This window comes from Globicephala melas, chromosome 5 (genome assembly GCF_963455315.2).
Source record: "Globicephala melas chromosome 5, mGloMel1.2, whole genome shotgun sequence".
Classification (NCBI taxonomy): domain Eukaryota; kingdom Metazoa; phylum Chordata; class Mammalia; order Artiodactyla; family Delphinidae; genus Globicephala; species Globicephala melas.
In genome coordinates this window covers 112,722,425-112,738,986 of record NC_083318.1, presented here as the reverse complement: position 1 = coordinate 112,738,986, position 16,562 = coordinate 112,722,425, and the positions used below count along the sequence as shown (strand labels likewise).

At 49.9% G+C, this 16,562-nt stretch overlaps 1 protein-coding gene across 3 annotated transcripts in view; it reads left to right on the top strand.

The window, feature by feature from the left end:
- The window catches only part of ARHGAP10 (Rho GTPase activating protein 10), a 327,186-nt gene extending 310,930 nt beyond the window's left edge, over positions 1-16,256 (top strand). For all 3 annotated transcript variants that reach the window (XM_060298805.2, XM_070045536.1, XM_030878175.3), the window contains 3 exons: positions 7,225-7,377; positions 8,472-8,563; positions 15,493-16,256. In XM_060298805.2, coding sequence (XP_060154788.1) covers positions 7,225-7,377; positions 8,472-8,563; positions 15,493-15,581 — 334 coding nt within the window. In that variant the 3' untranslated portion in view covers positions 15,582-16,256. The remainder of the gene's footprint in view (positions 1-7,224; positions 7,378-8,471; positions 8,564-15,492) is intronic.
- The last annotated feature ends 306 nt before the right edge of the window (positions 16,257-16,562 follow it).

Below are 16,562 nucleotides of genomic sequence, written 5' to 3'. Positions count from 1 at the left end.
TACGTGGGCCTCTCACTGTTGTGGCCTCTCCCATAGCGGAGTGCAGGCTCAGCGGCCATGGCTCACGGGCCCAGCCTCTCCACGGCATGTGGGATCTTCCCAGACTGGAGCACGAACCCGTGTCCCCTGCATCGGCAGGCGGACTCTCAACCACTGCACCACCAGGGAAGCCCTGCCTCCTTTTTTTAAAAAACAAAAAAAGGAACAAGCTGAGGGAGATTAGGAAACTGCAAATGGGCACACTGCCAGGGCTATCTTTGGAACCCAGGGTCTGTGTAGAGTGGCGGCATCTCATGCAATTGTAATCGGTGTGATTAAAATCCTTCAGTCACCCTGCCTGTGAGCATCTGACTCAGTGGACCCGCGCAGTGAGTGCCTCTGACTCTCCTGTGTCTCCATTCAGCTCCTTGTGTCCCACTCCAGCTGCTCGCTCGGAGGGACTTGAGGCTGTGAGCTCCGTGCGGTCTTGTCAAAACGGGGCTTTGACCCGACATTGACCTGGAGTAAGTCACCGTCACCTTTCTGCTCTCGGCTTCTCACGTGTCGCGTGGAGCGGTAGCATAGCTGGGAATGAGTGGATTAGCGCGTGCCGGTTGTGCCTGGCGCAGCGCCGACTGTGCCAGGATGTAGGGAGGACGTGATGATACTGACAGTGGCGCCGTGGGCTCCGGGCGGAAAGCCTCCCTGGCTGCCCACGTGGTAGCTGCTCCCTCCTCTGTTCTCCTGCGGGACCCTGGCCCCCTCTCTGTTGTGTGGCGCTCATCACGCTGCGTCATGATCATCAGTTTGTCCTTCTTTTCTCACCTGACTGGGTGCTCATGGAAAAGAGCTGTTATAGTTCCCTGGGTGTCCCCAGGGCAGGCGTGGGGCCTGACAGGTAGTTCTCAGACCAAGAGTGATGAGCGAACAGGGTCCAGTTCGAACCCTCCTCATGATCAGTGATGTCCTCTCGGCCCAGTGCTGTAGCTTCTGGCCCCTTGTCACAGGTGCATGCTTCTCCCCACGGCTGTGTCCCTCACTGTGCTTGCTTGGGACCAACAGCGTGCTGGCTGGGGAATTGCCCCTCTCTGGCACGTAAAGAAGAACGGTGGCATTAATTTGAACAGAGATTTCTCATAATATACAGATCGACAATATTTCCTTCTGTCTTTATTAACACTTTCAAACACTTTTGCCCAGGACAGCTGTTCTAGACTTATGCTGTACGTTGTTTCCCAGCCTGGAATGAAAGATCATTTCACTAATGTGTTGGCTTCTGCTCGGAGACCTTGCAAATGAGGTTTTAAAATCTTTCCTTCTGGTGCAAACTTCTGATTTGATGCCGACATCATAAAAGCCATCGTCAAATATCTTGGTATTTGGGGGATTTAATCATTTCAGAGAAGCAGTCATTTCTTTTCCTGATGTGTATCCTCCCTCAAATGCTAAATTATGCTCTGTACTCCCAGAGCCTGGAATCAGGCACTTGTATTGCGAGCACTGCCCAGAGCCTGACCTGCCTATGCTTTGCAAGAAATGTTTGTTAGAGGCAGACGTTCTCTGGTGACTGGTGCAGCTGTTGTCGAATTTTAACAGTTAAGGCCCTAAGTCCCCTCCCCCATTTCTGAAATGTTTGTGCTTTTCTGCTGCCAAAAAGTTTTTTTTAATATGCATGGCGCGTGGAGTCTGGTATTGGAGACGATCGGGTCACAGTTTGAATCCCAAGCAGCATATACCACTGATTTGTTACATTTTCAGAAAAATGAACTCTGTAAAGTGTACGCATACACAGAAATGGTCATAATTTCATGTTGTTGAGGGTTTAGTCCTCCCCATCGTGAAAGCTACACGGTCTTTCCCTGACGTGCAGACCTGTTTTGCCAAGGCAAGAGTGTTGTTAGTGGAGAGAATTCGCTCGTCACCTTCACAAATGTGTGTTCCACTCCACCTGCCCCGCCCCCAGGCAGGAGACTTCCCATTGCCTTAGGAATACCAGGTAGCCTTCCAATGTCAGAACGTTTTCGAGGATGAGTTTCTGAGCTAGCAGGAGGAAATCTCGGTGTTTTTAGTGAAACCCTCTTGTTTCCATTTCTTCCTTTTCTTTGAGAAGGAAACATTTCTCCTCAAAGGGAGGTTGGCTCTTTTGCCCTGAAGACAGAGAGAAGTCATGATGCTTTCAGTCTAGTGTGTGAAATTGGGAAGAGAGCAGAGAAAGAGATTCATATTTCTCTGTAATTTATTTCTGTTTTGGTAAATGTGGTTTCTGAGCTTTTCAGGAAGAGTAGACTTCTGCCTGCATTTTTGCAAACCACAGTTTGGCTTTCAGGAAACATGGCGCTTTAGGTGCTTTTTTTATCATTGCTCAGCAGCTCCTTATTCAATAAAATCAGTGGTTTCTGATCATGCCAGTCTTGGTCATCAAAAATCCATAGTTAAAGGGGCAGGAGGAAGAAGGAATTAAATAGCTTTGTTTGTTTTTTTTAAATGCTTAAATTTGGGAAGTGGTAGGAGAGCACACTTGAAATATTCCATGCGTTCTTGCAGGCAATGGGCTTTTGAATTCTAAGATCACCTACCAGTTTTGATCGTTAACCCGAAGACTTTCTTAGCCAGGGTTCTCTTCTGAACCACAGAATACAAAAAATGACCTGGGTATTTCCTCAGTGCTCCCAAGGATGCTGTCAAGAACTGTGACATCTGAAATTTGACTCTGCAGGGTCCCGCATTGGCCTGCCATGATTCCAAGGATGCTGGCAGAAGACATGGGCTCCTGGTCAGAGTCCAAGGACTGTACTAATCACAGCTGTAGCAGTCCTCAGAGTATTAATCCGAGTCCCAGTTGCCACAGGGTGATGCCCCGTGGCCCAGATAACACCTGCCTGTGGAGTGTTAGCAAGAGAGAAACCCAGAGCTCAGGAAAAACACATCTTTTATGACGGACAGTAAAGCCTGCTCTTCGCTCCAGAGGAAGACACAACTTTATCTTCCAAGGCTCTGTGCTCTAAAAGCATCCTTGAAAAGATAATCCATCCTTTGCTCACTAGAAGTGCAGACACACCAGAGACCCGTATTGAATTGTCTCCCAACACATGGGTAGCTAGAACGGTTCTAGACATGCAGGAGAGGGGTTAATTCATTATGTACATGGATGCCTTAGGACGCCTTCTCTCCGGAGGCCCAGGCTGAGAAAAACTGCTAGACCTTTGCTCTGGGCTGCCGTTTCCCAAATGCCTAGGGTTCCTCTAAAAATGTTTTAAGTCAAAGAAGAGAAAGACAATGCCAGAAATTCTCCTTTAAAAGGAATACTTTACTGCTTTTTGAGAAAATTATAAGTATTATCTTTTAAAGAATTAAATAGTTAAAAAGTATTTTTTGATCCTTATTACCAAAAAGCAAAATAAAACCCAAATTCTGGAAAGTAGGAGATAGTTTATATAAAGAAACTCATATTTACAATTTCTTGCCTTCCAAAAAAAAATTGTTGGCAGGTTGCTTTTGGAGACACCTGTGAAACGTCATCTGGCCTCTGCTGGCTGAGGCGAGAATTCAGGTCTTAGGTCTTGAGTGTGTTTAACCGCTTCCTACCTCATCCCCACTCCTTCCCAGCGAAGAAGCCCATGGAAATTTTCTTGTATCCTCATGGCTCCTTGGCTCCATTTCCTGAACTTTGTTTGGCTGGGCAGGTCTCCTCTTTCACAGGACTTAGTTCTCTACATGACTTAGGATACCTCCTCCCCATATTAGAGGCGAACATGAATAGTCCAGTCTGCAAAGTTCATGCCCACAGAGAAGTCCCGAGCGGAGGCTTCTGAGATACTGTGGGGAAACCCAGGGACTCAAATACAGAAATTTAGGTCTAAGTGGGAAGCCTGAAAAGACTCTCTTGGTGAACCAGTGAGTGTGGGATCACATAGCACATCTGTGTGTTGACAGAAAACAGAAAAATCACAGAGAACAAACCAAGAAGCAAGAAAGGTTCATGTTGCGAGCTTGACTCTGGACAAGGATGGGTGACTCTGAGTTCCTGTTTTGGGACAGGGTGGAGAAAGCCGAGCTAAGGATAGGCCCTTACCTTCTAAACCTGCTATTCCAACAATTCTTTCACTTGCCAGGAGGAGTATTTTCCCTTTACAAAAAATCAAAACAAAACATTTCTTTTTATTTTATTTTATTTTTCTTTTGCGGTACGCGGGCCTCTCACTGTTGTGGCCTCTCCTGTTGCGGAGCACAGGCTCCGGACACGCAGGCTCAGCGGCCATGGCTCACGGGCCCAGCCGCTCCGCGGCATGTGGGATCTTCCCGGACCGGGGCACAAACACGTGTCCCCTGCATCGGCAGGCGGACTCTCAACCACTGCACCACCAGGGAAGCCCAACATTTCTTTTTAAAAGAAAGATGTGAGGATGAAGCAGATCATAGCTGTACAATTTATGACCTTTACTTTTAAAGAGCCTTATAGATACGCACACTGTGAGCTTCTCTTCATCCCGCAGCTGTCCTCCCGCTCAGCAGATAGATGGCCGTCGTTTCATCACCTGACTATTTATGACCAGGAAGGGTTGGTTCGGGTCGGGTAAACCACCTCATCCTCCACCACCACCAGCACCCACCAACGCCTTGAGTAATTGCTGGGAGATAACATGTCAGTTGTTTGGCTAACTGTGGTCGTAAATTCTCTGTCAGAGCTTCACTCACGCCATCCTCTCCCTTCCTGATTAGTAAGAAGAACTCGTTAAAGTTTCATTTTCTGCTGAAGAATGGAGTGACTTTTGCTGTTGGTGATACAGATCACCTTGAGATTTCTAGGTGTCTTCGCTTGGCATGAAGTAGGTTTTATGACTTCCAAATGAATGGCTGGATAGGGGGATTGTAAATAAGCTGTTCAGAGAATAATGTTTTTAAAATGTTCCTCCTTCCCCCCCTTTTCTGATCAGAGTAAAGGCAACCTTCTGTGTGCTAAATATCTATCCAGTCAGTAATGCAATGTTTCACGGGCCTGCTGTATAATACTCAGTTGTAGTGTTAGCACATGCGAACTGGCTGCTTCAGATGTGGCTTGAAGACTTCCTGTGCCAAGCCCTCTGCCCGGCTTTGTGAATCCACACAAAGAGTTAACCCACCTGCTCTCAACCCAGAGGCGAGAGAAATGTCTGAAACCAACACAGAACAACTCATGCTGATCGGCCCTCCCGTTTATTGGTGTGACGGGCCTTCAGAGAAGGTCTGTGACTTAGCCCAGAGGAGAAGAACTGGGGGAGGCAGCTGGAGCTGAGCCGGGGGGAGGGGACAGATTGGAGCCAGCAGAGGAGCGGAAGAGCCTGAGGGGGGAGGAGGGGAAGTCAGGGGAGCAGAGCTGTGGGCTGAGCCGCCAGGCTGCCAGGGCAGGTGGGAGAGCACACCTGTTCCTGGGGAGGCACACGGGGTGGACTGGGTCTTACCCAGGTGGTTGAACGTAGCTGATGGAACTGGCCGAATGGGAGGCCCGGGGCTAGGGCCTTGGCTAGGAGAGCTCCGCCCTGACACCGGCATGAGCAGTGAGATTGGGATCCTCTCCTGTTCTTGACGAGAGCGTAGAGAAAGGAACAGCCTGGGAGCTTTTTGCAGTAAAAATGGACAGGATGTGGTGTTAGTTCTGCTTTAGAAGAAGAATCAAAGGTAACACTCAGTAATATGGAAGGACACGGAAGCTGCTTGTAGAAACTGGTTTTAGCCAAAGAGGGTGAATTTGAGGTGAGGGGCATCGGGGTATAGCAGCATTGAATACATATGTGTTGAAAATGTACTTGAGTAAAACGAGAAGCTTTCAGCACTGTGCTTTGAAAGCAAGCTTCGTAGACCATCGTCACAAACCTCCAGTTTTGAAATCATTGAAGAATAATTTATTCAGATCAACATGTATTTATCGAACCCTCCACGTTTAGAAGCCCCTCCATGGGTCTGTCTACTGACCTTTTTACATTAACTTATTTTCAAAATTGGCAACTACTAGGGAATGTTAAGGTCACCAAAGATTTACTGTTCATTGGTTTCTCCCTTAAAGGCTAGTCTTTGGTCCACTCTACAGGAATCTTGATTCCCAGTGGCATTCTGTTCTGAGTTGCCACATGTATATGACCAGATGAAAGAGCTTTATTTTTTTATTGAAGTGTAGTTGCTTTACAATATTGTGTTAGTTTCTACTGTACAGCAAAGTGAATCAGCTATACGTATACATATATCCCCTCTTTTTTGGATTTCCTTCTCATTTAGGTCACCACAGAGCATTGAGTAGAGTTCCCTGTTCTATACAACAGTAGGTTCTCATTAGTTATGTATTTTATGCATAGTATCAATGGTGTATATATGTCAGTCCCAGTCTCCCGGTTCATCCCATCCCCACTTGGTATCCATACCTTTCTCCTCTATGTCTGTGTCTCTATTTCTGCTTTGTAAATAAGATCGTCTATACCAATTTTTTCAGATTCCACACATATGCCTTAATATATGATATTTGTTTTTCTCTTTCTGACTTACTTCACTCTGTATGACAGTCTCTAGGTCCATCCACATCTCTACAAATGACCCAATTTTGTTCCTTTTTATGGCTGGGTAATATTCCATTGTATATATGTACCACATCTTCTTTATCCATTCCTCTGTTGATGGGCATTTATGTCGCTTCCCTGTTCTGGCTGTTGTAAATAGTGCTGCAGTGAACATTGGGGTGCATGTGTCTTTTTGAATTATGGTTTTTCTCTGGGTATATGCCCAGTCATGGGATTGCTGGGTCATATGGTAGTTTTATTTTTAGTTTTCTAAGGAATCTCCGTACTGTTCTCCGTAATGGCTGTACCAATTTAGACATTAAAAGGCCACTGTTGAATATTTAGAGCTATAGGTCATGGGCTTGACTGTAGATTCTTGTGACTTTCCTTATAAGCAGAAAACATGAATACCTCAAAAGTCCAAGCAACTAGTTTTGGCCGTTGGATTCTGGTGGTGTAATTAGTGCACCAGTATGGTGCTAGGTTGGACAAGACTAGATCTTCTCCACAAACCTGAAGAAGTACAATGAGGCATCTCTAGTTTTGGGGTGTGGCTCTTGGGGCTACAGACCTGGGAGGAGGTGGAGAGGACTCTGTCCGTTTCAGTCATCAGGAGAGAGAAAGGAACTATCACCCTAGCCATTGAGGGATGGGGTGTCATGTATTTGGTGTTCCGTGGCCTTTATACTATTAATCCTGTTCTTCAAACTTCCACACTTAGCCCAGGCCAGGCCCGATCATCGACCGTCCAGTGGCTTAACCCTCAGTCACCAGCCACACCGAGCTGCAACCCAGCCGCTACACCTCCTTCACCCAAGCTGTCGTCTTTCCCCCTCTCTCTTCCTGCCACCGTAGCGGACAAGCCACCTGAAAGGTATGTGGTTTGGAGTGTGATGTAGAATGTGAGGGCGGCACACAGAGGGGCTTGATCAACCTGAGCAGCTTCTTGTGCTCCCCACATGGAAGAAGCTTCTGGTCTCCTGGACTTCGTGGACAACATTTGCAACCTTGCCTTAGACTTAAAGGTTCAAGTACATTCTTAGAGATTTGCCTTACGTGAGACCTGCTTGAACCTACTCTTTCTGGTGCTGGTTGTGCATTTATGAAACCACGTGTTTTGCAAGAACTTTTTATACGTGAATAGAAAGCACACGGTTTGTTTTAAAGGAAGGTAAATGGGGCACTGGAAACTGTAGTTAACACAGCTCTTTAATGGGCCAGTGGTGCAGAGGCCAGAGGCGCTGACCCTGTAGCAAAGCCCTTCCTCCGGGACAGCAGGCCGAGGCTCTTCTCCCCATCAGTGGCTTCCCCTGCTCCGGTGAGGTGGGCTGCTTCCTTCTGCCTCGGCGTGCATCTGGCTGACAGCCTGCTTTCCATCCTTCCCCAGTGTGTTCTTTTCCCACAAGAACACACAGGATGTTTTGACAAGTGTCGAGAAGCCAAGACTGATGTACCTTTTGGGGGCGAGACCCAGCTGAGAGCAATGAGCCCCTTCCAGGGTGGCGTGAAAGCAGAGCGTCACTGTAGACTGATGGGCGTCCGAGGTGCGTGGCTGGAGCCTCTTACTGCCCGTGTGCCTCTGCCCTTCAATGCCTCGCCTTCGGTCTCAAGACACCGGTGCTTTTCCTTAATAGATAAACCAAAATGCTTCAGAAATAAACATGCCCTGTGGTTCTAATAACGCTGAGCGAGAGGGAAGGGCATCCCACTGAGCGGAGAGGAAAAGTAGGTGAAGAGGTTCAGGGAAAGCTTCTCGGAGAGGCTCCCTAAAGAAAGATTGGGGTTTGAAACCTGTCATTTACTTGACAGTCAAGTGCTGTGGTTTGCCCGATGTTCCCTTTCCCGCTGATTTCCTTTTTGGAAGGAGCTGCCGTGCTGGTGACATAGAAATGAGATTTGGGCAATGTGGGTGGGGGAAAGGTGAGGTTTCTCATGTTTCACTTGGTGCCTTGCATGTTCCCTCTTCAGCCTCATCAGTCGGAAGGCCCGGGCAGTGTACCCGTGTGAAGCAGAACACAGCTCGGAATTGTCTTTTGAAATAGGAGCGATTTTTGAGGATGGTAAGTGTTAGTGGGAGCTTTGTGGGAGGCTGTCTTCTGCCGGCGCAGAGGGTCTACCACCCAGAGCACGCAGGCGGTCCCTGGCTGTGGGTTTGTCAGGAGTAGAAGTCTGTCCCTTGATGCTTTGGACGGGCGAGAGCCTGCCCACCTGGGTCCCAGGAACCGAACGCCAGGGGGCTGTGGGTGCCCACTTCCGCTTTAATCTTGGTTATTCCCCAACTCTTGTAACTCTTGAGGGTCTTCGTTTGGGATATCTTTCTCCTGATGTAGAGAAGCCGGTGCCACTTGGAGTCAAGAAATGTTTGTGATTTGCATCCTCTGTTTTCCTCCCTCATCGTCCCCACCCTAGCCTCCTAAATGCTTCAGGTTCACCAGCTCTGTGCTACAGACAAGTGCTTTGTCGACCAATTTTGGTTTATCATTCCCTTACCATTCTTTTGCTTTACATGAGTTTCGCTTGTTTGAATAGTGCATGAATCTCTAGATAGGGGTACTGATTCTGCATACTGAAACCAGGGTATAGATTTTTGTTTGCATGTTTAATAGTCACACACAAGCATTGAGGAGCTATGCCCGGCTTCACATTGCACAAATTCCTCCCATGGTTCAGTGTACATCTCTTCCCTCCCCCTTGATTTCTTCCTTCCCCGTCCTCCTCATTATGAAATTCATTGGTTGCTATGGAAACAGTGATGTTGTGTGGGGGCAGAGCTGCCCAAAAGGGTTCTGGAGAGGCAGCGAGAACCTTTGATGCTTGGAATGGAATGGTTGATTAGCCAGAATGTTTGGAATATACGGAGTATATCAACACAACGCCTGGTGCTATATTGTCAGTAATGCGGCATGAGCTGATGATTGTTTTTTAGAAAGCGAGTTGCCTCATTTAGAGTAGATTTCTATATCTGTGTGATACGTACTCTGGAGAGCCAGAGACTCCTGATAGCGTCAGAAAACAAACAACAAAACACCCCACATATGACAGCATTATACTTCGTGGAGAAATTTTGCTCTTGGAGTAGAAGCAAGAACAGTCTTCTGTCACCATAACATACATGCATGCAGTTTTGGCAGGAGAGTCAGTTAGCTGCCCTCCTCCAGGCCTGGCATGTACGGGCACCCACATGGCAGAAGGGAAAGCGGAGAGCACTGAAACCCACCGTTTAGGAAATGAGGGTGAATCTTGACGCTGTGTGGTTGATTGGATTTGTTCGGGGCCTCAGAACACAGTATTGTTCATGTGATACTTACCTTGGTGGAAGGTGTATCTATTAGAATGCCTTTGGCTGCAAGTAACAGATAGAGCTGGTTAAATCAGTCACGAAAGCGAATTCGCTCACGCGCTAAGAAGTCTGCACGTGGGGAGCTCCAGGGGCTGGTTAATCACCTTTTCAAAGATGTCACCCAAGACCGCAGTGTTTCTATCTCTGCTTATGGACAGGAGCCCCTGGCTGCTTCCCCAGTGCGGGTGGGATGGCTGTCCCAGTTCCAGGCCTCATGGCCACACTCAAACCTAGCAGAAGGGGGTTGCCTCATCCTTGTGTTCTTTTTTGAAGCATGAGAAAACTCTTTCAGAACATCCTTCCTAGGTGACCTGCTCTCACGTCTCAATAGCAAGAATGAGGTCATGTGCTCCCCTTAAAGTCATTGCCAGCCAGGACTTCAGATCAATCAGCACCACACTGGGTCCAGGGGCTTCTCCTCTGGGCACTCAGACATGGGAATGGGGGTCAGGACCCCAATCAAATCCGGTTCTGCCAACTTGGATATTGGGAAAGGCCGGTAGATGTCTGACGCGGGACACTGAAGTTCTGCACTTTTAAAGTCCCTCGGCGACTTGCAGGAGACCTCCTAAGAAAAATAGTGTGTGCGTAGGGGTGTGTGTGTGTGTGTGTGTGTGTCTGTGTCTGTCTGTCTGTCTGTCTCTCTGTATATACTCATATGCATGTATACACACACATACAGGCATACACACACATATCTCAGTGTGTTTCGGGAACAGGAGAGTGATTGATAGCAGGTAGCTATCAACTCTGCACTTATTTTGCCTGAGGTCAGTTGGCTTTTCCACTTTCTCTGTGACCCTGGACAAGTTCCTTAAGTTCTCTCTGCATCAGCCTCTCCATCCTAATCCGCAAGGATGTCCACACGTGTGGTGATGTGTCAGGGCAGCATTTTGGGTCACGTGTGCAGCACAGACATTGTGGAGGATGTTGCCAACCTTGGAGCCTCGCTTGGCACACTGTGCACCCGGCTTCGTTTTGAGCCAAGGCACATACCACTCAGATTCCGGGCTCTGTGGCGCTGGTGTCCTCAGGTCCTCCCCCAGGCCAGCTGCTCTAGAGACGCTTGTTGATGTGTTGACACCTTCCCCATACAGGAGCACGTGCACATCTCATCTGATGTGAGCTCCTTGCCCTGCAGCCCCAGCATCCCACTCCTGTTGCCAAAGATACGCACGGGGACCACGATCGGAACCCACGTCCCCAAACTTACTGTTTCTTAGGGTGGTTCTTAAAGGTCACAGGAAATGGAAGACCCTTAAGCAGGATTTATTCTTTTCTGGGTGTTTGTACCTTCATCTTCTGTGCATAGTTGATCTCTTAGCAGAGACTTGATAACTAGTTAGAAGTGTTTGCTCGGAGCACGTCTAGTGATGCCTTTCTTGGAACGGCTGCGGCTCTTCCCTTCCGATGCCGGACGCAGGCCGGGCCGGAGCAGCAGCTCCCCTGGTCTCAGCTGCCGTTGCTCCAGGCGGCCACTGTTTATAGCTCAGCCACTGGAGTGTCGCTGGGAACATGTCCTTCCTGCAGACCAGGGATACGTAGCATCGCTGAAATACCTAAGACGTTTTTTCTGTGTCCATCTGGAGTCTTCCAGCTACCGTAAATGCTCTTGCTCTTGCCCGGCCAGCCGTTCTTGTCCCTCGTGCAGGCAACAAAGGAAATTGGCTTACGCCATTCAGTGGCCTTTGGAGTAGACAAAATCCAGGTCAGAGTGGCCCCTGGGCCGCATTGTCAGTAGTCACGTGGTTGCGAACATATACAACAGTAGGAAATCCTGACCCAGAGTGTGGAAGGGAAAGGGATCTTTAGTAATCACCTTGCCCCATAACTGTCCCTTGCTCTTCGCTCTTACCGTGTGGGCCTGGACTTGAGTTTAAATTCTAAGCTGAAGATTCATTTCTATAGTAGACGCACTAATGCTTAGCTGTTGTTCTGGGGCAGTGCCTCCCATATCCTCCAGGGGGCGCCGTGTATAAGGTCTCAGGGCAGCTGATGTGCGTGTGTCAGCCAGAGGCCAGGGCCCTTTTCTCTGGGCCTGGGGAACCTCAGAAATACGTTACTTTGGTGACCAGTCAGTTCTGCTCTCTTTCCCGATAGGTTGCCCTGCAGCTTCCGGACCCACCAGTCCAAGCAGCGAGTGGTCTCCGTCCCAGGGCTGCCCGGCATTAGGATTTCCAAGGTCTGGCTCTCTCTGGGCAGGGAGACTGGCTGCCTTGTTTGCCAGACTTTGTTCATTTCTAATCTGGAGACAGGATCTGTCCATTGTTTGGGGAGCAGGTGTGGCCCAGATTCATCTTTAAAAGCTGCTGGTGATTCATTTTAAAGTCCTCGGATATATAAAGAGCAATCCTTGGAAGACAGCTTGCCATCATTATCTTAGAAAGTTGACCCTCTTATAGACCCCACAGCCTAACAATTGTGTTCTTATATATATCCCTAACATGAGGGACTCTTAGAAACTCATTTTAAGTAAAAAAAATTAAGTGCAAGAAGCTTCTATAGTGTATGATTCTGGTTCAACTCACAAACAAACAAAATAAGTAGTACATTATTAGGGATATAAACGTACGTGATGAACCTGTGTTTGAACCATCGCTGGGGTAAGACAGTGAGAAACACAGCATGGAAGCTGCCGATCCCCTTGGAGCAGGGGGAGGGTGTGAGGGGGGAGGGCAGGACACAGGAATGAGCCCAGGATGGAGGCGTCCATGTCGGCTGCAGTTCTTGAGTTGAGTGTGGGTTCCTGCTCTCTGTTGTGTAATGATGATTTAGATATTTCTCATTCATATTGTTTACATCATGCTAAAAAATACCCCAAGCTGAGACCAGATTCTGTTCTGGAGAAAGCTTCTCACAAAGTATTCTTGTCCCTGGCTCAGTGTCCTTGTTATGGGATGGTAAATCCGGAGGCCATGGAGAAACCACCGTGAGATACCACCTTACAACCTGTTAGGATGGTCGTTATCAAAGATATGGAAAATAACGAGTGTTGGTGAGGATGTGAAGAAATTGGTACCCCAGTGCATGGCCGGTGGGAATGTAAAATGGTGCAGCTGCTGTGGAAAACAGTGGGGCAGGTCCTCAGAAATTAATCATAGAATTACCATGTAGTCCAGTAATTCCTCTTCTGGATATGTAGCCCAAAGAGTTGAAAGCAGAGACTCAAACAGATTTGTACACCCATGTGCATAGCTGCATTATTCACAATAGCCAAAAGGTAGAAACAGCCCACATGTCCGCCGACAGACGAATGGATAAACAAAATGGGGTCTCTACGTATAATAGTGTATTCACCCATAAAAGGGATGGAATTCTGACATGTGCTGCAACATGGATGAACCTGGAGGACATTATGCTAAGTGAGATGACCCAGTCACCAAAGGACACAGATTGTATGATTCCACTGATATGAAATATCTGGAGTAGGCATATGCTCATGAAGACAGAAAATAGAATAAAGGTTACCAGGAGCTTGGGGAGGGGGAGGGGGGAGGTAGTGTTTAATGGGGACAGAATTTCAGTTTGGGAAGATGAAGAAGTTCTGGAAATGGAGAGTGGTGATGGTTATAAAGCATTGTGAATGTACTTAATGCCACTGAACTGTACACTTAAAAATGGTTCCGGTGGTTACATATCTCCATATATATGTTACATGTATTTTACCGCAAGTAGAAAAGATGATGATAGCAGGCAGTATTGGTGTGACCGTCATCACATACTCATCAGGTTCTTAAGGATGTGAGCCTTGCCCGGGGCCAGCGCAGCTCGTGAGTGGCAGGACAGGGTCTCTGGCGTAGGCGGTAGCTGGCACAAGGTTAGTGCTCCCCAGTGTGTGCCAAGTGAGTGCTGTACTCTTTGCCGTGTGTCGTGGGAGTCTTCAGTGAGCAGCCTCTTGGTGTGGGGCGTGGAGCTACCGACCTGCCCTGTCCCCACGGGAGATGGTGGCCAGGTGGCATCCCAACATGCGGGGACGAGCGGATTCGGTCCTCATTCCTCTCCCATGGTCACTACCTCCCTGAGTGTTTGAGGAAAGGATCTACTTGGCCCCCGGACCCCCACCCCGCGTTGCACGACCCCTGGGTGCCTTTCCCATAGAATCCAGTCCTTTTCTCCAACAGGGGCTGTGCTCTGATGGCATTGCCAGCGTGGGATTAAGTGAGAGCCCTTAAAAACCCTGCTGTGAGGAACGATGTCGGGGTAAAAGGGTGCGAAGAAAGGGGTGCCGCCAGGTCACCTGGAGGGCGCATCTCTGGTTCATTTGTTTATTCGTCCTTTCAGCAAATCGTCCCGGTCTAGACTAGGAGGGAGGGTCCTGTGTGTGTGGGGGGAATGAGTAGGGGGCACATATGGTGGCTCTGTCCTGATCTGGAGCACTGGGAGTAGTCTCGGAGGGAGGGGATACCTCAGCTGGTATCTGAAGGGCAAGGAGGGTTGTCCAGGCATAAACGGGGAGGAAAGCAGAGGACCAGCCATGCAGAGGTTGGACTGTGGGTTGCTACACAGGAGTGGGTTATGAAGCCCGTTTGCTGAGTTGCCATCGGCATTGAAAAATAATAGAAAAGAGTGCATCACACCTAGTGAGGAAGTGCTGTTCCGTGAAGCGCTTGTGTATTGGGCACGTGGACGTGTGTGCTGGGTTCCAGCTACACAGTCAGCCGTCTTCTGATGGGCTGCGGTCATGGCTGCCTTGCTGGGCCAGCTCCTGACTTGCTCTGCTGATCCAGCCCGCACCTCCCCTCTCTTCTACATGCACGGCTGCCACATCTGCTCCTGGCCATGGCCGAGGCCTGAGTCGGGGCCTGCCCACAGCTGGGGGTTACTGGATGCTTCTAAACCCTGGTGATGAATGTTTGGACCCTGTGCCCTTTGCTGTCTAGCCTGTGGTCCCTGTCCTGTGTGTCCGTCATGGCTCTTTGTGGAACGTGCTGGGCACTGTGCCCAGCTGTGGAAGGTCTCGCCCTGCCCTCAGGAGTTCCCCGTCCAGGTGGCAGTCAGACAGGTGCCCAGATGATGCCGGTGAGGCCTGGCAGGTGCCGAGAATGGCCGAGGAAGACTCCCCAGAGGACAGGGCATCTGGGGTCTCTGACGAGGAAGAATTCCCCGGTGAAGAAGTCGGGAAAGGCATGTCAGCAGACGGCGGCGCTGCAGCTACAGAGGTTTAGAGGCTCGGCCGGCGCTGCAGCTACAGAGGTTTAGAGGCTCGGCCGGGGCTTTCTCTGGATGATTCACTGTGGGTGACCCGCATGACGTGCTTGTGGGCGAGTGACTGGTGGCTCGGGAGGTGGCAGGGCCAGGTGCCCGGGCAAGCTTGGGTTTGTTCCTACAGACAGTGGATGTTATGCAGGGCAGTGCCGTGTCCAGCTGTGTGTTCTGGAAGGTTCATTGAGCTCCTTTGTGCACTGTGGATTGGGAAGAACCTGACCGGAAGCTGGGGGACCGGTTAGGAGGCTGTGGCGTGAAGACAGGTGAAGGCTGGGGTGACCAGGGGGCACCTATAAATAACTCTTGTGCAGATTTGTAACCAGACATCCCAGGAATGGCCCCCGTTTCGGTGTTGGTTGAGCCTTTAAGACCCACAGCGGTGCGGTGAGTTCCCAGGCGGAAAGTACCCGGGAGCATTTAAAAAGGATTTCTCTTCCTTTTCAGTGCAAACCTCAAGAGAACCTGGCTGGCTGGAAGGGACTTTGAATGGCAAGAGGGGCCTGATTCCACAGAATTACGTCAAGCTTCTGTAGCAACTGGCCCGTGAGGGCCCCGCTGCAGACCCTGGCCCCCGAGGACCTGCCTGTGGGGTGTGAGCACCATCTTCCCCCCAGGTGAACCCACGGCCACCTGGACACACGGCAATGACAGATCACGGACTGGCACTCCAGGGGTGGGGGAGTGGTTTAATACTGCTAGACGTGGGGGGAGAGGGGACACACGGCACAGAGCTGCATAGGGCTGTGTGGATAGGTGCAGCGGGAGAAGGATGTCCAGGTTAACAGGATGGACTGCATTTTCAAGCCTTGGGACTCGTGAGTTTTAATTTTCCCATCTGCAGAGCGAGAGGAAGGGCAGCCTTCTGCCGGCCCGCCTGCCCCACTGGCGGCCACACCACCGGACACCGCCCCCCGCCCCCCCGCACACCTGAAAGGGAACTGCGTTTGCAGGACGTGCCCTTAACTCTGGTGTCGTGGAGGGGCTGCCGCGGGCGGGCGGTGCATTGGTCTAAACCCAGAGGGCAGCGGACAGAGGCTCCTTGCTGTATGGACAGCTGCCCTGGGGACCCCACCCTCACTGGACTTAGGGCACCGGTGGACTCACAACAGGCTTTCTCCTCCGTGCTGCTCACCTGTGTGCTGTTTCCCCAACCATCATCTTTCAGCCCTGAGCTCTCTGTACATGAAATAAAATATAATTTCCTATTGGATCTGTGTCCTCACGTGGGGAAGAGACTGTGGAATTCACTCACTGTAACATTTCACGATCTGGCAGCCGGTGGGTGGGGAGGCACTGTCCGCTGGTGTTGGCACGTGTGCACTCACAGGCAGGATGGGTCACCCAGGAGCCTTGCCGCTTCGGAGCGGGGCGTGTTTCTGGGGGCAGCGGTCTTCTCTGACAGGTGAGATCCTGGCGGGCCCCCTCCACTGCCTCAGCTGGCCTCTCCCGCGTGTCCTGCAGGAACCCGGGCCAGGATGGGGCTGGGGCGCTGCCCCCCAGGGCTTTGTGTGTGA